Raw genomic sequence first — 26,300 nt, forward strand, 5'->3', positions numbered from 1 at the left:
GGCGCAGGTATTAAGGGGCGGCGGCGGCCGGCGGGGCTCTGTCTCCGCCATGTCGCCGTCCCGCGTGCCTCTGGCGCTGCTGCTGCTGGCGTCCCTGGCCGCCGGCGCCTACGAGAAGCCGGGCGCGTGCTCGCCCGCGCTGCCGCAACTGGTGTGCGAGCGCACCTGCGCCTACGATGGCCACTGCCCCGGCCAGCTCAAGTGCTGCGCCACCACGTGCGGCGGCGCCGTCTGCTCGCAGCCCGTCACGCGCTCCAGGGCGCCACTCATCAGTAAGTGTCCGCCTTCGCCCCTCACTCCTTCAGGAGTGGAATAACGCCAATCATAACTGTAACGCTTCCACCGGCTCGACGATAATTTATTGCGATCGCTTATAGAACAAAAATACACTACTGCCCACTGCTACACCAAGAAAAAATACAGATCATAAACGGGTATTCATTGGACAAATATATTATACTATAACTAACATGTGATTACATTTTCACGCAATTTGGGTGCTTAGATCCTGAGAAATCAGTACCCAGAACAACCACCTTTGCCCGTAATAACGGCGTTGATACGCCTCGGCATTGAGTGAAACAGAGCTTGGATTGCTTGTACAAAACTACCCATGCACCTCCAAATCGGTTGGAAACTTTGCTCATGTCAGCACGCTGTAGGTGCCGTCACCGGCGCCAACCTTGTGTGAATGCTCTGAAAAGCTAATCACGAGCCAGTTGCTCGGCCACCATTGACCAGGCGTTTTCAATTGGTGAGAGATCTGGAGAATGTGCTGGCCACGACAGCAGTCGAACATTTTCTGTATCTAGAAAGGCCCGCACATGATCTGCAACATGCAGTCGTGCATTATCCTGCTGAAATGTAGGGTTTCACAGGGATCGAATGAAGGGTAGAGCTACGGGTCGTAACATATCTGAAATGTAACTTCCACTGTTCAAAGTGCCGTCAAGCGAACAAGAGGTGACCGAGACGTGTAACCAATGGCACCCCGTACCATCAAGCTGGGTGATACGCCAATATGACGATGACGAATACACGCTTCCAATGTGCGTTCACCGAGATGTCGCCAAACACGGATGCGACCATCATGATGCTGTAAACAGAGCCTGGATTCATCCGAAAAATGACGTTTTGCCATTCGTGCACCCAGATTCGTCGCTGAGTACACCATCGCAGGCGCTCCTGTCTGTGATGCAGCGTCATGGGTAACCGCAGCCATGGTACTAGAGGGAGCAGTAGAGGGCAAAAACTGTAGAGGAAGACAGAGATTGGAATACGTCATGCAAATAATTGAGGACGTAGGTTGCAAGTGCTACTCTCAGATGAAGAGGTTAGCACAGGGGAGGAATTCGTGGCGGGCCGCATCAAACCAGTCAGTAGACTGATGACCCCCCCCCCACCCCCCCCCCAAAAAAAGAAACCTTGAAAGGGATCGTTCTGTGATATCCGGGTCGTCTTCAGTATCTGAGAAGATTGTCTTACAATTGATGCGTTCAGTATGCTTTTGACTTCAATGGTCTTTATCAAATATTTTCCTATACCTGAAAATGCGAAGATCGGATCTTTTGGTTTTCCAACATATCCAATTATCAATAACTTCAGTCCTGTGAAATCTCTCCTACAAATACAGAATTTTGAGGAAGTGCTGCCCCACAGCTCTTATAAATTTAAAAAATGGCATACTACCTCCTTGAGCTGCTGGTAACATACTTCATTTATACACCGGTTTCAGTCGCCTGACTGTCATCAGGTTCATAGAACTATTCATAGCATCAGTTAGCTGAAATATAAAATCGTTATCGTCAGGTGATAAAACCATGAATAATACACTTTCATCATATAGTAATATAAATTATGTCGTTAATTTAAAAAACTATGCTATGGAGTTTATGCATTGATTTTAAAACTGTACTCGGCTTTAAACGCTGCGAACAGATTCACACCAACCAGAGGCGACTGAGGAGCTGATCCCTGTTTGGTTCTACCATTACACAGTGGTCAGCTGTTCAGTTAGCTCTGTGTGGTAAGAATCTCTTCACAGCGTTAAAGCCGATTACAGTTTCAAAATGAACGAATACACTAACTAGCACAGTTTTTATAAATTAATGACATAATTTATATTACGATATGATAACAGTGTATTGCTCGTGGTTTTATCAACTAGCGAGAACGATTTTATACTTCCCCTAACATGATACTGTGAATATTGTTATGAACCTGACGATGGTCAGACGTTTGAAACTGGTTGTATAAATAATTTTACCAGCAACTCAAATCGGTAATACAATATTTTTCAAATACCCGATTCCTTACAATAACATGTAATTCAAAGTCTGTTGTTACATTGTGTCAGAAGAGTCGTCTGTGATCCTGATGCGCCCAGCCAGGCCTTCCTTTAATTTCCTCAGATGTAGAGACTCACGAAGCGTTCTGTGGATTCCTGATCATACGTACGACCAACTAGGAAAAAAAAATGCCCTCAGTAAGCTGATGTAAATATTCTACTATTTGAGTACCTTAACAATTTTTAGTTTTCCTGTACCTCTTATTTCGAGCTCACTATTACTGGGTGCCAGCGGATGTCGAAGTAACTTCTCCCACCTTCTGTTAAGGTCGGTGAGACTAGCATTAAGTTCTCTGTTTCTTACGTATTAATTTTCAAATACCTTCTTTAGCATCGTATTTCAGAATCTTACACTTATAATTTTATCGCAGTTCATGTTTTTCTTTGACACAGTCGCATGCTCCAAAAGTACTGAAAAAACCTAATTATTTCGGTGTGTTAGGAAAAGATTAAAATTTATCGTCCTATAAGTGAAAGAATTTGTTGAGACTGCGCAATTTTTTCGAAGCGGGCCCCTTTTTAATTCATTGCGCACTGTTAGCGAGTGTTTTACAGTTAGTGAGTTCGCGATTCTGAAACTTATATCTTCTTTAGCGATGTAACTCGAAACGTGAGCTGCTAAGCCTTTCACGCCGTAAAACGACTGCCGTTGTTGATAATTACCTGACACTGTCAATACCATTAAAGGCGACCTCGGAATCTAAACGCGGCCGTTGTACGTATTACAGAAGTTTATTTACCCAGTTTCTCACAAAAATACAGAGATTACTAGTTTCATTGAAATTAAACCGTTATGTTCAGGTCATTTGTATAGGAAAAATTTCGCAGGGCCAATCCATTTCGTCTACTGTTCACATTAACTGGACACCACTTATAGAGATGACATTCCATAGCACTATCTCTCATCATAGAATAAAAGAATAGCTGTGCGAACAGCGTATAATAATTACAAATAAAATACAGAAGACGTGTATAACATTCTTTCATGTTGTGTCCTTGTTGAGATCTGACAGAAAACTAGTAATCTTTGTGTATTTTTGTGCGACATGGGCTGATGAACTTCTATAACAAGAAGAACAACCGTGTTTTGAATTCTGTTTACTCCTGTTTTGTTTCTGTATCCAAACAGCTCTTTTTATTGTTTTCTATTTTAAGTGCACTCGATTTCGAATCCAAAAGGCTACCTCTTCAGGTACATAATATGTGATCACGTACAGTGAGTGCATTCGCAACTCTTCCAGGAGTGCTAGTTCTGCAATGTGTGCAGGAGAGTTTCTGAGAAGTTTGGAAGGTAGGAGACGAGGTACTGTGAATTAAAGCTGTGAGGACGGGCCGTGAGTCGTGCTTGCCCGCGAAAGGCAAAGGTCCCGAGTTCGAGTCTCGGTCCGGCACACAGTTTTAATCTGCCAGGAAGTTACATAATGTGAACACAAGGAAGCTCACAAATGAATAAATGAGCTGCCTAATGCTCAAGTGATACATTTGGGAGTGTACTCGACATCGATTCTCGCTTTATTTACCTGAAGAGGAACCTATGTGATTTATTTATTTAATTTTGTCTGCAGTATAACACATTCAATATACTGAAAGTTCTCTGATGTCGTTTATGCCGTCTTCAGTCCGAAGACTGGTCTTGCACAGCTATCCACGCTGGTCCATTCTGTGGAAGTCTTCATCTCTGCATCACTTTTGCAACGTACATGCATCTGAACCTTCTAGCTGCATTCAAACCTTGGTCTCTCTCTACGATTTTAACCAATTCTAACCCCCTCCCCCCCCCCCCCCCCCCGCCCACTTGCCTCCACTACCCAATTAACGATTTCTTGATGCTTCAAAATGTGTTATATCAAATGATCCCTTGTTTTAATCAAGTGGTGCCACAAATTTATTTTTCCCCCCGTTAGATTCAAAACCTCTTCATTAGTTAGTCGATCTACGCATCTAATCTTCAGCATTCTTCTGTAGCACCACATTTCGAAAGCTTACAGTCTCTTTCTGTATCACCTGTTTATCGTTCACGTTTCACCTTCAGACAAGGCCACACTCCAGACCAATAGCTTCACAAGAGGCCTGTTAACAATTAAATTTGTAATCGATGCTAAAAAATTCCTCTTTTTCATAAAACCTATCTTTGCTGTTGCCCTTCTTCATTATATATCTTCTCTACTTTGGTCATCGTCAGAAGTATTTTGCTGCTCAAACAGGAAAACTCCTTGACTGATTTTCGCGTGTCTTTTCTTAATCTAATTCCTTTAATATCGCCTGTCTTTGCAAGACACGATCCATTCAGCTAAACTGATCTTTCAAGTCATTCGCAAATCCCTAAGGCTTTTCTCTTCTCTTTTAATTTTAATCCAATTTCCAAATCTGTCCTTCGTTTACTTTTCAGTTGGCTCAATGTACGATCTAATAACCCAATAATTAAGACATTGATTTTTCCATATAAATTAACAACAGCTATATACAGAATCACAATTACAAAGAAAAACTCGAAAGTAACAATGAACAATTAAAAATGTATGTATTTAAGTTAGCATGTTAGTTTCTGTTGCTGCTCTTCAGGTTGCGGCTAACGCGGTATGTCTTCGGGCTTTGCCTGTACCGATTGCAATCCTTCTGATTTCGAAATCGATTGCAATTGTAGGGGGAAGCAATAAAAACAGCTTTTAGGAAATAGTAAGAAAAAGAAAATAAACCGTATTTATTTTACGTCGCGAAGAGCTTAAAATGTCTGTAGGATATCAATGCACAGTTGCTACCTCCTTTTCATTGGATTACAAATGTTTTACAAGCAAAACTTCCTTCAGATTTGTAAATAAGTGAAACTAAGAGGATTTAATATCTAGTAAATAGTTTGAATCATACTGCAAATCCCTTAGTTTTCACATCTTCAACACATCTTTGAGAGCAGTTCCATTGTCTTTTGTTTTCTTTTCTAATCTCTAATATTCGTTCATCATGTTGACCCTGAAGAAATGCGTAGCTGCTTTAATAATAGCTTCCTCCTTTCATCAGTAAGAAGAATTAATATTGCATTCTTGCAAACATCGGTCACTCCTTCTAAGTAGATAAAAATGGACCTCACATCTTTCAGTGTTACGTCACCGACTTCCACTTGTAGCTTTGGTTGCTATTGACCTAATGGTGTGTTGAGGTGGGCTCATATCTCACGTGCAGCAGCAAATCGACAGGAAAAATTAGCTTACCATACGTAATGTATGTTGCCTACATTTCATGATCCTCACTCAGACCTTATTGCTAATTTTTCTCGAATTATTTGTGACTGGCATTGTCAAAGCTTCACCCTCCACTGCTGATGGTGGATTGGAATCGAGCTCGCGGCCGCAGACTATATGTAGCTGGCACGCCAACGTCGAAGGGCTTTTCAGCAGCCATTTCCGGTGCGGTTCTCCCTTTGCTGCCTGCATCGGTCGTTCTCCACGGCACAGGAATCCAGGATTCGTTCACCTCGAGGCTTTCTTCTTTCTTGTTGAAGCTATTATTATGTCTGTGCGTTTCTAGAGCTTCTCTGAACAAGCGGCTGCGACAGCTCATCTCTACAGCGAGAACTTCAGTGCCGGCGAAATACCTATGCGCTCTGTCTCACACAGCGCGTGCTCTGCCACGGCCGATTTCTCCACCTGCCCCAACCTGCACTGCCGCTTATGTTTTGTGATCCTGGTGTTGACTGATCGTCCAGTCATTCCAACATACATTTTTCCGCAAGTACATGGTATGCGGTATATTCCCGACATTGCAAGTGGGTCCTTTATCTCCTTTGCCGATCAGAGACAGTCTTTGATCTTTTTATCGGTTTATAAATAGGCATTACGCCGTGTTTTATACAGGGTGTTACAAAAAGGTACGGCCAAACTTTCAGGAAACATTCTTCACACACAAAGAAAGAAAATATGTTATGTCGACATGTGTCCGGAAACGCTTACTTTCCATGTTAGAGCTCATTTTATTACTTCTCTTCAAATCACATTAATCATGGATTGGAAACACACAGCAACAGAACGTACCAGCGTTACTTCAAACAGTTTGATACAGGAAATGTTCAAAACGTCCACCGTTAGCGAGGATACATGCATCCACCCTCCGTCACATGGAATCCCTGATGCGCTGATGCAGCTCTGGAGAATGGCGTATTGTATCACAGCCGTCCACAATACGAGCACGAAGAGTCTCTACATTTGGTACCGGGTTTGCGTAGACAAGAGCTTTCAAAAGCCCCCATAAATGGAAGTCAAGAGAGCGTGGAGGCCATGGAATTGGTCCGCCTCTACCAATCCATCGGTCACCGAATCTGTTGTTGAGAAGCGTACGAACACTTCGACTGAAATGTGCAGGAGCTCCATCGTGCATGAACCACATGTTGTGTCGTACTTGTAAAAGCACATGTTCTAGCAGCACAGGTAGAGTATCCCGTATGAAATCATGATAACGTGCTCCATTGAGCGTAGGTGGAAGAACATGGGGCCCAATCAAGACATCACCAACAATTCCTGCCCAAACGTTCACAGAAAATCTGTGTTGATGACGTGACTGCACAATTGCGTGCGGTTTCTCGTCAGCCCTTCAATTGGGCCAACTGGCGATGTATCGAGGAAGTACAGTACATACTGACGAAACTAAAATGAGCAATATCATGGAAATTAAGCGTTTCCGGACACATGTCCACATATCATCTTTTCTTTATTTGTGTGTGAGGAATGTTTCCTGAAAGTTTGGCCGTACCTTTTTGTAACACCCTGTATACAGACATTTCTGCTTCGATTGGTCGTTCCTGTCATATCCCTGAATATTGACCATTCCTCCTGGGACAGCCTGTAGGTTCTCTGCGTGTACGCTACCAGAACCGGCGTTAAGTCATCCGACAACAGGTTTAGCAGCTATAAAGGGCCGCCAGCTGACGTCAGCGCCTCCTGGCCAGACAGCCAGTGTGTGGGACGCCCCCGCCGTCTGCTGTCTGCCGGCGTGTGTCACGGCTGCCTTCTAGGAAGGATGCGGCTGCCTACTCACTGTTTGCCGTCTTACTCTTGTGCCGGCCGACACACTCACGGATACACTGCGTGGATTATTTAGCTAGAAGGATACATCATAATTCGACTTTGGACAGCAGTGTAATTACACAGACGGGAAAAAATGCAACACCAAAAAATAATTAACACAGAGTAATGAAATTTCTGGAATACATTAGTGTAGGTAACATATTTAAGTGATTAACACAGCAAAGTCACAGGTTAACGTAAGAGCGAGATAATTCATTGCAAATGTGAAATGCTGGTAGATTAATAACCGGTGTAATGTTCTACATCTACATCTACATGACTACTCTGCAATTCACATTTAAGTGCTTGGCAGAGGGTTCATCGAACCACAATCATACTATCTCTCTACTATTCCACTCCCGAACAGCAAGCGGGAAAAACGAACACCTAAACCTTTCTGTTCGAGCTCTGATTTCTCTTATTTTATTTTGATGATCATTCCTACCTATGTAGGTTGGGCTCAACAAAATATTTTCGCATTCGGAAGAGAAAGTTGGTGACTGAAATTTCGTAAAAAGGTCTCGCCGCGACGAAAAACGTCTATGCTGTAATGACTTCCATCCCAACTCGTGTATCATATCTGCCACACTCTCTCCCCTATAACGTGATAATACAAAACGAGCTGCCCTTTTTTGCACCCTTTCGATGTCCTCCGTCAATCCCACCTGGTAAGGATCCCACACCGCGCAGCAATATTCTAACAGAGGACGAACGAGTGTAGTGTAAGCTGTCTCTTTAGTGGACTTGTTGCCTCTTCTAAGTGTCCTGCCAATGAAACGCAACCTTTGGCTCACCTTCCCGACAGTATTGTCTATGTGGTCCTTCCAACCTAAGTTGTTCGTAATTTTAACACCCAGGTACTTAGTTGAATTGACAGCCTTGAGGATTGTACTATTTATCGAGTAATCGAATTCCATGGATTTCTTTTGGAACTCATGTGGATCATCTCACACTTTTCGTTATTTAGCGTCAACTGCCACCTGTCACACCATACAGCAATCTTTTCTAAATCGCTTTGCAACTGATACTGGTCTTCGGATGACCTTACTAGACGGTAAATTAAAGCATCATCTGCGAACAGTCTAAGAGAACTGCTCAGATTGTCACCCAGGTCATTTATATAGATCAGGAACAGTAGAGGTCCCAGGACGCTTCTCTGGGGAACATCTGATATCACTTCGGTTTTACTCGATGATTTGCCGTCTATTACTACGAACTGCGACCTTCCTGACAGGAAATCACGAATCCAGTCGCACAACTGAGACGATACCCCATAGCTTCGCAGCTTGATTAGAAGTCGCTTGTGAGGAACGGTGTCAAAAGCTTTCCGGAAATCTAGAAATACGGAATCAACTTCAGATCCCCTGTCGATAGCGGCCATTACTTCGTGCGAATAAAGAGCTAGCTGCGTTGCACAAGAGCGATGTTTTCTGAAGCCATGCTGATTACGTGTCAATAGATCGTTCCCTTCGAGGTGATTCATAATGTTTGAATACAGTATATGCTCCAAAACCCTACTGCAAACCGACGTCAATGATATAGGTCTGTAGTTAAATGGATTACTCCTACTACCCTTCTTGAACATTGGTGCGACCTGCGCAATTTTCCAATCTGTAGGTACAGATCTATCGGTGAGCGAGCGGTTGTATATGAGTGCTAAGTAGGGAGCTATAGTATCAGCGTAATCTGAAAGGAACCTAATCGGTATACAATCTGGACCTGAAGACTTGCCCGTATCCAGCGATTTGAGTTGCTTCGCAACCCCTAAGGTATCTACTTCTAAGAAACTCATGCTAGCAGATGTTCGTGTTTCAAATTCTGGAATATTCCATTCGTCTTCCCTGGTGAAGGAATTTCGGAAAACTGCGTTCAATAACTCCGCTTTAGCGGCACAGTCGTCGATAACAGTACCATCGGCACTGCGCAGCGAAGGTATTGACTGCGTCTTGCCGCTTGTGTACTTTACATACGACCAGAATTTCTTCGGATTTTCTACCAAATTTCAAGACAATGTTTCGTTGTGGAACCTATTAAAGGCATCTCGCATCGAAGTACGTGCCAAATTTCGCGCGTCTGTAAATTTTAGCCCATCTTAGGGATTTCGCGTTCTTCTGAACTTCGCATGCTTTTTCCGTTGCCTCTGCAACAGCGTTCGGACCTTTTTTGTGTACCACGGGGGATCCGTTCCATCTCTTACCAATTTATGAGGTATGAATATCTCAATTGCTGTTGCTACTATATCTTTGAATTTGAGCCACATCTCGTCTACATTCGCATAGTCAGTTCGGAAGGAATGGAAATTGTCTTTTAGGAAGGCTTCTAGTGGCACTTTATCCGCTTTTTTAAATAAAATTATTTTGCGTTTGTTTCTGATGGATTTGGAAGAAATGGTATTGAGCCTAGCTACAATGACCTTGTGATCACTAATCCCTGTATCAGTCATGATGCTCTCTATCAGCACTGGATTGTTTGTGGCCAAGAGGTCAAGTGTGTTATCGCAACCATTTACAATTCGCGTGGGTTCGTGGACTAACTGCTCGAAATAATTTTCGGAGAATGCATTTAGGACAATCTCGGAATACGTTTTCTGCCTACCACCGGTTTTGAACAAGTATTTTTGCCAACATACCGAGGGTAGGTTGAAGTCCCCACCAACTATAACCGTATGAGTGGGGTATTTATTTGTTACGAGACTCAAACTTTCTCTGAACTGTTCCGCAACTGTATCATCGGAGTCTGGGGGTCGGTAGAAGGAGCCAATTATTAACTTAATTCGGCTGTTAAGTATAACCTCCACCCACACCAATTCGCACGGAGTATCTACTTCCTCCACCACCAATTCTGCCTAATCTATCTTTCCTGAACACCGTCTGAGACTTCGTAAAAATTTCTGCAGAACTTATTTCAGGCTTTAGTCAGCTTTCTGTACCTATAACGATATCAGCTTCTGTGCTTTCTATTAGCGCTTGAAGCTCAGGGACTTTTCCAGCGCAACTACAACAATTTACAACTATAATTCCGACTGTTCCTTGATCCAAGCACGTCCTGTAATGTTGAACACAAGCACACAGACGTGTATGCATTGCTATAGATAGGGATAGAATTCCATGCATCTTGCACTCGTTTGCTCAGTACAGGACGGTCAATGCTGTTTGTGGATGACGCTGGAGTTCTCAGCCGCTGAGGCAACATGTTGATACTCTGTAGAGCATGCTGGGGTTACAACATCGGTATTTCGGAAAGCACTCCCTGGAATGCAGTTCATGAGTGGTAGCACAACAGGTCGAGTCACCAGAGTGACGTGCAAATTAGCGGTCAGTGTGCTTGAGACAATCTCGTGAGTATTCCTGATGTCAGACGAAGTTGCACCCAGACCATAACTCCAGGTGTAGGTCGAGTGTGCCTAGAATGCAGACAGGTTGGTTGCAGGCCATCAACTACCCTCCTTCTGACCAGCACACAGCCATCACTGGCACACAGGAAGAACCAGCTTTCATCAGAAAACACAATAAAACTCCATCCTGTCCTGCAGTGATCTCTCGCTTGGCATTACTGAAGTCTCATATGGAAGCTGTTTGGGGTCCCTGGAATGCATGTTACAAAACGTCTGGTTCGGACTGTCCCTGAAGTAACCAATTTGTAGCAGTTAGATGTGTCAGTGTGCTGCCAGCTGCTGCTCAAACTGCTGCTGCGGATGCAGTGCGATGCGCCGGAGTCATACTCCAAACGCCATGGTCTCCCCTTTCGGTAGTGCCAAGTGGCCGTCCGGAGCCCAGTCTCCTTGTGACCGTACATTCTCCTGATTACCGCTGCCATGAGTCATGTACAGTGGCTACGTTCCTATCAAGTCTTTCTACAATATCGCAGAGGGAACACCCAGTTTCTCGTAGCCCTATTACTCGACCTCTTTCAAACTCGGGAATTTTTGCCTAACATCAACTCACCACATCCACTCTCAAAGGTAATTAACACTCACAACCGTTGCAACATGTATTTCAAGCAAATTTGATTTGCATCCTCATAGTGGTGATTTGTACATTTGTACGGAAACCAGATGGCAGTTATAAGAGTCGAGGGACATGAAAGGGAAGCAGTGGTTGTGAAGGGAGTGAGACAGGGTTGTAGTCTCTCCCGATGTTATTCAATCTGCATATTGAGCAAGCAGTGAAGGAAACAAAAGAAAAATTTGGAGTAAGTATTAAAATCCATGGAGAAGAAATAAAAACTTTGAGGTTCGCCGATGACATTTTAATTCTGTCAGAGACAGCAAAGGACTTGGAAGAGCAGTTGAATGGAATGGACAGTGTCTTGAAAGGAGGGTATAAGATGAACATCAACAAAAGCAAAACGAGGATAATGGAATGTAGTCGAATAAAGTCGGGTGCTGCTGAGGGAATTAAATTAGGAAATGAGACACTTAAAGTAGTAAAGGAGTTTTGCTATTTGGGGAGCAAAATAACTGATGATGGTCGAAGTAGTGAGGATATAAAATATAGACTGGCAATGGGAAGGAAAGCGTTTCTGAAGAAGAGAAATTTGTTAACATCGAGTATAGATTTAAGTGTCAGGAAGTCATTTCTGAAAGTATTTGTATGGAGTGTAGCCATTTATGGAAGTGAAACATGGACGATAAATAGTTTGGACAAGAAGAAAATAGAAGCTTTCGAAATGTGGTGCTACAGAAGAATGCTGAAGGTTAGATGGGTAGATCACATAACTAATGAGGAAGTATTGAATAGGATTGGGGAGAAGAGAAGTTTGTGGCACAACTTGAATAGAAGAAGGGATCAAGGGATCACCAATTTAGCATTGGAGGGCAGCGTGGAGGGTAAAAATCGGAGACCAAGAGATGAATACACTAAGCAGATTCAGAAGGATGTAGGTTGCAGTAGGTACTGGGAGATGAAGAAGCTTGCACAGGACAGAGTAGCATGGAGAGCTGCATCAAACCAGTCTCAGGGCTGAAGACCACAAAAACAACAGTGGTGATACTATCGCGACTCATATGCGACTGGAGGGAAATCTGAACAGATATCACCTTTCAGATATAGAAACACGACTACTAATTTTCGTTTAGGTCAAACAACACCTTCTCTAGAGCACACAAGATATTACGTCAGAGTCTGCAGATGCCTCTCCTTCGAGGATAACATGCTACGTCCTCGCCGTCAGGAAACTCGAGATTCAGTCAGGAAGCTGCTTAGATGGCCCGTAGGTAAATCTTTTCTTTTGATGGCGTTCGTTGACTCGATCTTAAGGCATAAAATGGTTTAAAAACACCGAATGAGTTTGGTTTCCTCTATCCTATCATTAGGTATATTTTGCGTGAAAGCGCGTGTTTCGTTTTGCATGATCGATCTCTTCGAATCTCCTTTCCAGCTGCCATGGAAAAAAGTATTTTGTAGCAGTTACTCATAGTATTCGATCTCAAAATGTGTACTACAATTCTGTTACAAACAGATGTGAGTAAAGTAAGTGACGCATCAGTTGTACTGCGTTTTCTGTTGATTAGAGTGACCTAAACCGTTGCCAATCTGTGTGAATATTTCTCTGTAGTAAAGCAGGATCAACAGTGGAGCTAATTCACTAGCAGTTCATTAGAACTGCAAAAGGGACCTCTTCGGGCCCTGAGGTCTTACCGAACTTTAGCGATGTTAGCTACTTTTAAACACCACTCGTACTAATCACTATCTCATTTTATCACCTCTGTAGCTATTTAGTGGCGGACTATTTGTAGATTTATGCTTTCTTACGACTCACAGTTTGTCGTTGGATGTTAGGTCCTGCACAGGCACTAGTGGGCAATGCAGGAGAATGTGCACTGACAGAAAAAATTGCAACACCAAGAAGAAGTTGTGCGACGTAGACGAAAGTTAGTAGTCGTGTTTCTACATCTGAAAGATGATGTATATTGAGATTTCACGCCTGTCGAATAAGAGTGGCGCTAGTTACGTCTATATGATGATGCAAATCAGGTTTGCTTTAAATACGCGGTGTACACGGTCGTGAGCGATGATCACCTTTGTGATTGGACCTGGTAAGTTGATGTTAGCCAAAGACGCCATTATCAACACCTCACTGATTGTGAACACAATCGGATGTTCGCATCTGCACGCATATCACGTCATGAAACGGTATGTACACTTCTTTAGAGCTTCGTGTCCCCACATTCTAGTTGCACCGATGCTACAGTACAACACAGTTTACCATGATATCTGTGACGATACTCAAATTAGCATTTTCCACTACAGATCTCAGTCATTCGGTTATCCAGCATACCCATATGGGAAGTAAATTGTGTATGGACACAGATATTTCTTTCTTAATGCTTATCAGTTTGAACATTTTTACCAACTGGTGCTTAGTGTTATTTAAGTTTTCCTCTACTGTACAGTATGTTACTTACTTGAATGTTTCATCTTACCTCTAAATCGAGCGAGGTGGCGCAGTGGTTAGCACACTGGACTCGCATTCGGGAGGACGACGGTTCAATCCCGCGTCGGGCCATCCTGATTTAAGTTTTCCGTGATTTCCCTAAATCGCTCCAGGTAAATGCCGGGATGGTTCCTCTGAAAGGGCACGGCCGGCTTCCTTCCTCATCCTTCCCTAATCCGATGAGGCCGATGACCTCGCTGTTTGGTCTCTTCCCCCAAACAACCCAACCCAACTTACCTCTAAATTTGTTGCTTCAGGTGTCTATTTTATTTGTTGCGGATAATTTTTTGTACAGTTTCATTACCTGGTAAATAATAATGTTTTGAGTTTTTTGTTTAATTAAGTTAAGCCTAGCTCTTGTTTCATGATATTGTCATAGTCTGTAAAATTATTCTACGACAACCATCATAAGGTTTACGTGACGACCAGAAAGGAAAGTTAAGTGGGTTCGGAAGCATACAGATGTTCACGTGTCCGGTGTTGCGCGGGAGGCAAAACCACGATAGCAGGATCCGATCGCCGCATACGTTGCTGTTCTAGAAATTAGTCAGGTGGCGTGCCGGTTTCAACCCAACTTTCACGAGATAGGAAGGTGTCCTAAAACCGTCACGCCATTTAGAACTTCAGTCTGGTGTCAGCTCACACAGCTGTGCACAAACTCAAACTGAAACAAAATAAAATAACGGGAGCGCATGTACTGACCAAGTAAAGCACTGTTGCTCAACGTCAGTACTGCAACGGTCTATTGCAGTCTTTGCGTGAACACACACACACACACACACACACACACACACACACACACACACACACACACGCGCGCGCGCGCGCGCGCGCCTGCGCACGTACACACACACATGCTGTGTCAATTAGTTAGAATAATTTTTAAGAGTTGTTTAGAAGAGTTGACACAGAACTACTTAATTTAATCTAATCTATGGTAAATTCATGTCATTACTTGAAAACAGTATTCTACATAAGTTAGTCATAAGGAACATTAAACAGTAATGTAAAAAAAAATACCATGGGACACAAGAGGGATTGAAGTGCCATGTTAAAGGGAAAGGGAAATGTATCTGTTGGCAAGAAGAAGTAAAGATCATCTGATAGTTGCTCATTACAAAAAATACACAGAATTACTAAGATAAGTTGTTATAACCAAGAAACATGTAAACTACGTCAGAAGTCAGTAATTCCGACAACAGACTGAGGCTTCATTGAGTGTAATGAAATTAAATATAGAACAACAGGCCAAAGAACAAGGTAACATCACCATTAAAGTAAGTGGAAGACCTACAAATGAAGCAAAGATAGCAGATATGTTTAATAATCATTTCTTAAATTTAGTAGAAAATATAGGGAGGAACAGTTCAAGAGAAAAATCACAGGACTGTCTTGAAAAATTAACACTCATAAAATTCAGTCTTGTGAATGATCAACTTATCCTACTAAAATTAAGGGAACTATATGTATATTCATCTGGATTTTATGGTGTTTCCAACAGAGTTATAAAGATTTGTTTTCCTATAATGAGTCCTGTATTATCTGAAATACGTAATGCATACTAACTGAAGCCATTTTTTCAGAAAAGAAAATTGATTGGAGACATGTCAGTAACTACCAACTTGTTTCACTACTGACATCATTTTTCAAAATTTTAGAGAAATTGATGTATTGTAGAAAAGTATTCCACCCGAGCAACAGTAAAATCCTGAGTAAATCACATTCTGGATTCCAAAAGAATCCCATTGGCACGTTCACTCACCCAATTTTATGAGCATTAAATAGCAAAATACCAGCGGTTGATATTTTCTGCGACTTATGTAAAGTATCTGACTGCGTGACTCACAAAATTCTACTAGATAAACCGAGGTTTATTGAATGGATGGTATGGCCAACGAAACGATAATATCAAATCTATCCAAATCGGTGCAGAAAGTTGCACTTAATAATTAACTCAATTTAATTAGGGGACAGTCTCCTAAGTGGCGATAAATCACTTGCAGTTCCTGTGAAATATTATGGGTGGAGGTTACACTCAACAACCGAGCTATGTTAATAATTGGCTCCTTTTACCAACCTCCCGACTCAGCAGCATTAGTGGCAGAACAACTGAGAGAAAATTTGGAATACATTTCACATAAATTTTCTCAGCATATTATAGTCTCAGGTGGAGATTTCAATTTACCAGATATAGACTGGGACAATCAGATGTTTAGGACAGGTGGTAGGGACAGAGCAACGAGTGACATAATACTGAGTGTACTATCCGAAAATTACCTCGAGCAATTAAACAGAGAATCGACTCGTGGAGATAACATCTTGGACCTACTGATAACAAACAGACCCGAACTTTTCGACTCTGTAAGTGCAGAACAGGGAATCAGTGATCATAAGGCCGTTGCAGCATCCCTGAATATGGAAGTTAATAGGAATATAAAAAAGGGAGGAAGGTTTATCTGTTTAGCAAGAGTAATAGAAGGCAGGTTTCAGACTACCTAACAGATCAAAACGAAAATTTCTGTTCCGACACTGACAATGTTGAGTGTTTATGGAAAAAGTTCAAGGCAATTGTAAAATGCGTTAACGCAGCCAAAACCTCTCAGACAAACAGAAGCTAAACGATGTCAAAGTTAGCATAAGGAGGGCTATGCGTGAAGCGTTCAGTTAATTCGAAAGTAAAATTCTATGTACCGACTTGACAGAAAATCATAGGAAGTTCTGGTCTTACGTTAAATCAGTAAGTGGCTCGAAACAGCATATCCAGACACTCCGGGATGATGATGACATTGAAACAGAGAATGACACGCGTAAAGCTGAAATACTAAACACCTTTTTCCAAAGCTGTTTCACAGAGGAAGACCGCACTGCAGTTCCTTCTCTAAATCCTCGCACAAACAAAAAAAAAAAAAAAATGGCTGACGTTGAAATAAGTGTCCAAGGAATAGAAAAGCAAATGGAATCACTCAACAGAGGAAAGTCCACTGGACCTGACGGAATACCAATTCGATTCTACACAGAGTACGCGAAAGAACTTGCCCCCCTTCTAACAGATGTTACCGCAAGTCTCTAGAGGAATGGAAGGTTCCAAATGATTGGAAAAGAGCACAGGTAGTCCCAGTCTTCAAGAAGGGTCGTAGAGCAGGTGCGCGAAACTATAGACCTATATCTCTGACTTCGATCTGTTGTAGAATTTTAGAACAAGTTTTTTACTCGAGTATCATGACGCTTTTGGAAACCCAGAATCTACTCTGTAGGAATCAACATGTGTTCCGGAAACAGCGATCGTGTGAGACCCAACTCGCTTTATTTGTTCATGAGACCCAGAAAATATTAGATACTGGCTCCCAGGTAGATGCTATTTTCCTTGACTTCCGGAAGGCGTTCGATACAGTTCCGCACTGTCGCCTGACAAACAAAGTAAGAGCCTACGGAATATCAGACCAGCTGTGTGACTGGATTGAAGAGTTTTTACACAGCATGTTGTTATCAATGGAGAGACGTCTACAGACGTTAAGGTAACCTCTGGCGCGCCACAGGGGAGTATTAGAGGACCATTGGTTTTCACAATACATATAAATGACCTAGTAGATAGCGTCGGAAGTTCTATGCGGCTTTTCGCGGATGATGCTGTAGTATACATAGAAGTTGCAGCATTAGAAAATTGTAGCGAAATGCAGGAAGATCTGCAGCGGATAGGCACTTGGTGCAGGGAGTGAAAACTGACCCTTAACATAGACAAATGTAATGTATTGCGAATACATAGAAAGAAAGATCCTTTATTGTATGATTATATGATAGCGGAACAAACAGTGGTTAGCAGTTACTTCTGTAAAATATCTGGGAGTATGCATGCAGAACGATTTGAAGTGGAATGATCATATAAACTTAATTGTTGGTAAGGCGGGTGCCAGGTTGAGATTCATTGGGAGAGTCCTTAGAAAATGTAGTCCATCAACAAAGGAGGTGGCTTACAAAACACTCGTTCGACCTATACTCGAGTATTGCTCTTCAGTGTGGGATCCGTATCAGATCGGATTGACGGAGGAGATAGAGAAGATCCAAAGAAGAGCGGCGCGTTTCGTCACAGGTTTATTTGGTAAGCGTGATAGCGTTACGGAGATGTCTAGCAAACTCAAGTGCAGACTCTGCAAGAGAGGCGCTCTGCATCGCGGTGTAGCTTGCTCGCCAGGTTTCAAGAGGGTGCGTTTCTGGATGAGGTATCGGATATATTGCTTCCCCCTACTTATACCTCCCGAGGAGATCACGAATGTAAAATTAGAGAGATTCGAGCGCGCACGGAGGCTTTCAGACAGTCGTTCTTCCCGCGAACCATACGCGACTGGAACAGAAAAGGGAGGTAATGACAGTGGCCTCCGCCACACACCGTTGGGTGGCTTGCGGAGTATAGAAGTAGATGTAGATGTGGTCCCCAGAGGCTCAATATTAGGTCGTTATTGTTCCTCACATATGTAAGCAATCTTCCGTTTAATATACGACAAGCGGAATTAGTTCTATTCGTGGTTGACACTAGTGTTGTAATCAATCCAATCATAAATATAGCGACAGAAGAAATATAAATAATATTCTTAAAAGGATCATTGAATAGTTTTCAGCGAATGCTATGACTCTCAATTTCAAAAACACTGAACATATTCAGTTTTGTCAATGAGGAGGTACTTTACCTATGAAAAGTGCAACACATGGTGAGGAAAAAATAAATAAATTAGAAACTTCAAAATTGTTAGACGTCCATATAGACGAGAATTTAAGCTGGGAAAGCCACATTTTAGAAATCCTATAACAGCTGGGTTCAGCCACATTTGCACTTACATTCACTGCAAACCTTGGGGTGGGTCAAATTTTTCATATGTTGACTGAATAATCTCGTACCGAATAATGTTCTACGAAACTCATCTTTAAGAAAGAAAGTTTTCATTGTTCAAAAACATGCTTAAGAATAGTACGTGATGCTCTCCCATGATCATCTCGTACAGATGTGTTTAAGGAGTCAGGCGTTTTCATGACTGCTTCACAAGATACTTACACACTTGTGAAGCTTGTTGTAAATAATCCACTACAATTCTACAGAACAATGATGTGCATAAATACAATACCAGAAGAAGAAAATGCCATTCATTACGCCACATTAAGGTTGTCTTTATCACAAAAAGTGGTGTACAATGCTGAAACCAAAAATTTTGATTTCTTATCCAGTGATGTAAAAAATCTGACAGAGAGCAACGTGTAATTTGAATACAAATTGAAGGAGTTTCTCCTTGAAACCTCCTTCTCTTCGGTAGAAGAATTTCTGTTATTGTAATGTATAATGGGGATGAGTATGAATTACGTACTCATATCTTTATATTGTTATTTGAATATAAAATAACTCATTTGACATTATTACGATTTGTCATAAAAATGATCCATGCATTCCGAGATTCACTAAAGAACTGCGCATCACTGTTGTAGCAGTGAATTCTGTACGGGCTGAAATGGTTCTCTATAGCAAACCCATTTCCTGGACACCCATCTCTCTGCGGCTTTCGAGTTCAGATGCCAGTTGATATTGTACCCTTTGACGTCCACGATGCGTGTTGGTAGTTCCAGAATGACTCTCTCACAACGAAATGTGCGTTGTTATGAAACTGCCTGGCAGGTTAAAACTGTAGAGCAGACAGGGACTCGTGGAAGAAACTTTGCGTTTCGCGCGAATTGCTGTACCGGCTGAGCTATTCGAGCACGAATGGCGATTCATTAGCATAGCTTTACTTCTGCCAGCCCCTCTCTCTACAGTTTGCACAGTCGGAGGGTGGCACTGATAGAAGTAAAGATAGCTCCGGAATCGTACTCAGATAGCTAGCTGAATTTTTAAGACCACGGCCCCCGAACGACAAGGTTTCGGGTTCGGCTCTCTGTCCAGCATACTGTTTTAATCTGCAAAGAAGTTTCAAACGGGCACCTTTCTATCACGTCTCAGCTTCATTTGATATCTCTGCACCGAATGAACTCGGTACAACACTAATATTTGCCCACACACTAGGTTCGAGTACACCATCTAACTATAATTCTAATACACAGACAGAAATGGGGTGTTGCACCATGAGGCGCCACGTAAATGGTATTAAATGATTAAGTTTTAATTCTAATCGAAGCTGATGTCCTTCATTAACATCAGTATGAGGTATGACCCTCACAGACAGTAATACAGTCTTCATTCATTGAGGCATGGAAGCAAAAGCCTGCGAAGATCACATTGAGGAACTTCTAGCTATGCCTGATACACAGCAGTTCATGAAGATGCTGGCCGGCGGCAGGTTCGAGTGCATACGTCTTTCCGATGCATCCTAGGCGTGTTCCATGGGTGACAAATCAGAGGTCGGAGCAGGTTCGTCGAGGATCCACACACTCCTCAAAACGTCTGTGGTGTGAAACGACAAATCAGTCTTGTTGTTATATCCAAACCGTGATTCCGGGCGTTGTATGGCTCTCGAGAATCACTCCTTCCTGTGGCCTTTCTCCATTTAGTCTACAGACACGTTAGCGACTATTTCCCACCACAGTAGAAGTGTCGGCGCGTACGTTAGGAGGAGAAGATCACAGCTGGTAGGAATATTACAATTTCCAAAATTACCGTCAGCTATTATTGGCAACCAGTTTCAACTGTACGAGCTAAAATGTCATCATCATCAGGCTCTCTAAACATAGTGGTCGAATTTTTCCGAAAGATATCAAGCAGAAAGACCCACGTGAAAGTAATCGTTATCCACATCAGGTCTTGAAGTAAGCAACCAGACGGTGAGATCGCAAACAGCAGCTATCTAGCGACGCCGAGAACTATGGATTCGATAGTAATATGGGTTTTTATCTAACATTTTTTTTTCATGACACAGCATCTCACTCCCACCCTTAGGAGTTGTAGATGTATATTACTATATTACTTGCACAGTTCCTTTTTTTGACAAATAACACAAGTAGTGAGCCACATTTATAACAAATTTGCCTGAGGTGGCTCCAAATGTTCCCGACTTATATTTCTATGGCGCCACAAATTCGCTCCTTTCCAAATAGTAAGTGATACGTGTAACTAGTTTGGCTGAAACCGATCGGGTGGTTGAGGAGGAGATGTGGGACATGCATACATCATTGTTATCATCATCATCTTGAACCGTTTCCAGTCTCAGGCTGGGCTGTTTGGAACATAAGCCTTGCCATCTAGTTCTGTTTTCCAGTTATCTTTCTGCTTTCTGTGTTTGCTCTGGTCCAGTCCTCGCCTCTTTTTTCAGCACACTCCTCCATATTTTTCAGCCATCAGTCCCGTGGTCTTCCTCTTGATGGTTTCCTTTGCATCTCCATTTCATGTATCTTCTTGGTAATCTTATTGTTTTTGATTCTCTTTAAGTTTCCATACCATCTTAGCCTTGATGTTTCTAACCTGCTCTGCGAGGGTTCCTCTTTCACTATTTTTCCTTACCCTTTCACTCCTTATTCTATCTCTCCTTGTTACTTCTACCCTATTTCTGAGGATCTTCATTAAGCATGCCTGCAATCTGCTTAGGGCGTCTACATCTCTTTTCTTCCTTACTCTTGTTCTAGATGCATTGATCGCTACTGGGATGTGGTAACTTCTATATATACTACTTCATTGCCTTTTTGTGGGATGCCTTATCTCAAACCAAGCTGCTAACACTTTGCAGGAATGCTTCTGCCTGTGTGCCTCAATTGTGACCTCTTTTTCAATTTCTCTGTTTTTCTCTAACATACTTCCCAAGTAGTTGACACTTTCCATCTTCTTCCTTTCAGAAGACCAGCCCCTCGCTCAAGTCATGGAAGGTGGGCAACTCAAAGTCGACTATAGCCTACAGAAACGATGTAGTGTGGGGACTTCGAGTGCCCTGGGACCAATATATAGGTGTGAAGACCCTGTTTAGGAACTCCGACAAAAGGTGGCTAATGGGGCTCTGGTGAAGTTGTGATAAGACTAGCTAGCCAACAGTTGATCAACAACCAGCATTCAACAAGGGAATAGCCCTCGTAAAGTATGGGGGAGATGCACGCATACATTTCTGTGACATGTGTAGATAGTTGCAGTGAGACAGGGCTCTAGCCTATCCTCGATGTTATGCAATCTGTGCACTGAGCAAGCAGTAAAGGAAACTAAAGAAAAAATTTGGAGTAGGAATTGAAGTTCAGGGAGAAATAATAAAAATTTTGAGATTTGCCGATGAGACTGTAATTCTGTCAGAGACAGAACTATGTGGAAAATCAGTTGAATGGAAAGAACAGTTTCTTGAAAGGAGGATGTAAGATAAACATAAACGAAAGCAAAACAAGGATAATGGAATATAGTCGAATTAAATCAGGCATTGCTCAGAAAATCAGATTTGGAAATGAGAAACTAAAAGCAGTAGATGACTTTTGTTATTTGGGCAGCAAATAACTGATTGTGTGTATTGTGTATTGAACTGGGGACCTATAAACGACAGAGAGGCTCCGTCCCGCCATGGCCCTCATTGGTTCACAACCCCCCTACATGCCACAGGAGTCCACCCACCCCACCACCACCCGCTCACCGAACCCAGGGTTATTGTGGGGTTCGGCCTCCAGTGCCCCCCCCCCCCCCCCCCCCCCTCAGCCTGAGAACGTCTCATACCAGACGAGTGTAGCCTCAGATGTTTGTGTGGTAGAGCAATTGTGGTGTATGCGTATGTAGAGACAGTGTTTGTGCAGCAATAGCTGACGTAGTGTAACTGAGGTGGAATAAGGGGAACCAGCCCGCATTCGCTGAAGTGGATGGAAAACCACTTTAAAAGCAATCCACTGGCTGGCTGATACACCAGACCTCGACACTAATCAGGCAGGCAGACTCGTGCCTTGGACCAGCACACGTGCCTGCTCGGGAAGCAGTGCGTTAGACAGCGCGGCTAGCTGGGCGGGCAAAAATGACTAATGGTGGCCAAAGTAGAGAAGAGATAAAAAGTAAATTGGCAATGGCAAGAAAAGCTTTCCTGACAAAGAGAAATTTGTTAACCCTGAAAATAGATTTAAGAGTTAGAAGTCTTTTCTGAAGGTATTTATCTGGAGTTTAGCCATGTTTGGAAGCGGAGCATGGACAATAAATAGTCTAGACAGGAAGATAACAGAGATTTTTGAAATTGTACAGAAGAATGTTTGAAACTAGATGAGCAGATCATGTAACTAAAGAAGAGGTACTGAACAGAACTGAGAGACAAGAAATATGTGCCACAACTTGACTAAAAGAAGTGATCGATTGGTAGGACACATTCCGAGATATGAAGGGATTACCAGTTTAGTACTGGAGGGAAATGTGTGTGTGGTGTGGGGAGGAGGGGAGTGGGAGTGACAGAGGGGTAAAAATCGTGGAGAGAGACCAAGAGATGCATACAGTAAGTAGATTCAGAAGGATGTAGGTTGCAGTAGTTATTGTGAGATGAAGAGGCTTGCAAAGGATACAGTGGGAAGGAAAGCTGCACCAAATCAGTGTTCGGAATGAAGACCGCAACAACAACAACAACAACAACAACAACAACATGTAGATAAACACTAAGAGAAAAAATTACACACCATGAAGGAATTATCTGAATGGGATGGAATGCGGTAGATGTGATGTACATGTACATACAAACAAATGATTACAATTTCAGAAAATATGGGCGATTTATTGGATCAGTCTCATTTGGATAATTGCTTCATGGTGTGTCATTTTAATTTTTTTATATTAAATGTACATAAGTTTGCATAAGTACAAAGGGTTGCCCAGAAAGTAATGCAATGAATTATTTTCTTCAACAATTCCTTATTGAACATAATGAGAATTACACACACAAAAGAATGGTGTTTCATCTACGCAGCCTATCTGTCCAAGTAATCTCCATCCTATTTTATGGCCATCTTCCAGTGCGAAACAAGGGTGTGTATTCCTTGTCGGTACCAATCCTTGTCCTGATGGTGAAGCCAGTGCTTCGCTGTGGGAATCCCCTCATCATTGTCCTCAAAATGTCTTCCACAAATGGCATCCTTTTAATGGTCCAAGCAAGTAGAAGTTGGGTTGTTTGGGGAAGGAGACCAGACAGCGAGGTCATCGGTCTCATCGGATTAGGGAAGGGCGGAGAAGGAAGTCGGCCGTGCCCTCTGAAAGGAACCATCTCAGCATTTGCCTGGAGCGATTTAGGGAAATCACAGAGAACCTAAATCAGGATGGCCAGACACGGGATTGAACCGTCATCCTCCCGAATGCAAATCCACTATCTAACTACTGCGCCACCTTGCTCGGTCTCAAGTAGAAGTGTGAGGGGGCGAGATCAAGGCTGTAGGGTGGACGGTATCCCCAACCACTGCAAATCGTGGAGCTCCGTCGAACAGAATTCTGATGACCTCACCCTCTGTGCCCAGCGACTAACTGTACTTCTGCGACAGAAGATGCTCCATAGACTTTGTGCAAGCGTTTGTGAATATTCCGCACAGTTTCTTTCTCTGCAGTGAGAAATTCAATGTCTGCACGTTGCTTATAACGTACATCACCTGCAGACGCCATTTTGAAACTGTCCTGGAGCTACGCTATCTGTCAGAAGTAATGTAAACTTGCCACGTTGACTCAGGAGACATCAAATAATACTACGTAATGTTTCGCGTTCGTAGCATTATTTTCTGTTGAGACAGAAAAATGCGATGCATTACTTTCTGGGCAACACTCATATGTAATTTTAATCGGTATATCGCACAGGTATAGAAATTACGCAGTTAGGTGGAGTTCCATCAAGATGTTCATGGTGTGACACTCTTCATTTCATTAAGCGTAATTTACACTGCTGTATACACGGCGCTTGTATTGATTCGAACAGTTGTTTGTTGGTGTTTCGACGAGCGCGCCCAGTTTGCGAGAGCAGCACGGTGACGCGTGCGCTTGTGTTGCAGTGAAGGCGGGCGTGTGCCCCGACCCGCCGCCGCGCAAGCCGTGGGTGTGCTCGAACCGCTGCTCGCTGGACGGCGACTGCCGCGGGCCGCTCAAGTGCTGCCGCTCTGCCTGCGGCGGCCTCGCCTGCCTGCCGCCCGCCTACCCAGAGGAGCCGCTGCTCTACTACTGACTGCCTCACCTCACCTCACCTCACGCTCAACAACTCAATTCGCGTCAATGTTTCCCTACATTTTTGGCTCTCTGAACTCATTCCCATTTTGCAAAGTGGGAAAGTTTAGGAAACATAGACAAAGTCCAACGTTCTTACCTCCGATGGTGCGTGAGCCTGCAGATGAAGTACTACAGATTCATTTTGTTTCGTCAATAGCACTCATTCAAACAGTTTTGTACAATTATTCCATTGTCTTTTGTTGAGAACAAGTAAATGTATCGATGTCTGTCTGATCTGAATATAGCTGCGTCTTTTCACGAGACATTTAAGACTGTGTCCTTAGGTAGCGAAACAATTGTAAATATTTTCCCTATCTCTGTCGGTTAGAATAGACACATCTCCCTTCATCTAGCTTATTTAATGTCCTCATTTTTATTTCGTGCAACTATGAGAGCACAAGTTTTATCGCTGTATTTCTTTACAAAGAGATTACACAAAAAATACCACTACAGTTTTGTAAATATGTTAGATGTAAGACAAATAATCTTTGTTACTTTCTTATTGCATCTTTACTTGTGAATATGTCATCGAGTATGTAAAATAAATTGCATCAATTTTTATTCTTTTTTTGTTACTGTAGCTGAAAAGACCCGCTTTGCTTGCACTTAATTTCCATTCCTCTTCCTGATAACATTCCATACTACTCGAGATGTCCCCAGTTCTTTCTGTGGACAAGTAATCGACGTATGTTTAAAGACAGACAAACTTTTCGTGACTTTGATCACAGACTGGTGGTGCAGTATCGTTGACGTGTCAGCGGGTAAGTGTCGAGGCTACAAACACAGATGTTCGAGGTTCGGCGCCCTTTCTGTCCTAAGATTACGTCTGGACTCTGGGAAAATCCCGTCTTGATATGTGATTACGTCTCCGCCCCAAAGATCCCTTATAAAGAAGAGGGTGAGAAAATTTAATGGTAAGTAGAGCACAACATAATATCCTCACGAACAGAGTCACACTTACTAAACCACTGATTCCCGAGTTGTTATTCATTTTCCTATTTTATTTATTCAGACAGTCTTTGGTAATTCTCAGAATGCAGCCACAGCAATTCCTCTGACATGACTTCCCTTTTCATCTCTGTTGTTTGCTATATTCAGGTAAATAATCAACCTTTGTATGACATGCGGCACACTTAAACGTGTGCCAGTGTGTATACGTTATAGAGTCGGTATAATTTTTCCCATTTGATTCCTAGGTCCTATCAGATAGTAGAATTAATGTCAGCATTGCAATTACCTTCTTTGAAAATCATAGACGAGCAGAGGCACAGACCTGAAAAAAAGCCAGAAAAAACTGTAGTCCTACCTTCGTATGACGACA

At 42.6% G+C, this 26,300-nt stretch overlaps 1 protein-coding gene across 1 annotated transcript; it reads left to right on the plus strand.

The window, feature by feature from the left end:
* On the plus strand, window positions 1-25,544 carry LOC126267527 (WAP four-disulfide core domain protein 2-like). The gene is made up of 2 exons (XM_049972831.1): window positions 1-272; window positions 24,769-25,544. The coding sequence occupies exons 1-2, from the start codon at window positions 50-52 to the stop codon at window positions 24,936-24,938; spliced, it is 393 nt and encodes a 130-aa protein (XP_049828788.1). The 5' UTR covers window positions 1-49; the 3' UTR covers window positions 24,939-25,544.
* Window positions 25,545-26,300: the final 756 nt, after the last annotated feature.

Source organism: Schistocerca gregaria, chromosome 1 (assembly GCF_023897955.1).
Source record: "Schistocerca gregaria isolate iqSchGreg1 chromosome 1, iqSchGreg1.2, whole genome shotgun sequence".
NCBI lineage: Eukaryota > Metazoa > Arthropoda > Insecta > Orthoptera > Acrididae > Schistocerca > Schistocerca gregaria.

Coding starts and splice junctions, on each gene's coding strand:
- LOC126267527 (XM_049972831.1), top strand. CDS start 50: ATGTCGCCGTCCCGCGTGCCTCTGGCGCTGCTGCTGCTGGCGTCCCTG. Junction 273..24,768: donor CTCCAGGGCGCCACTCATCA/GTAAGTGTCCGC, acceptor CTTGTGTTGCAG/TGAAGGCGGGCGTGTGCCCC.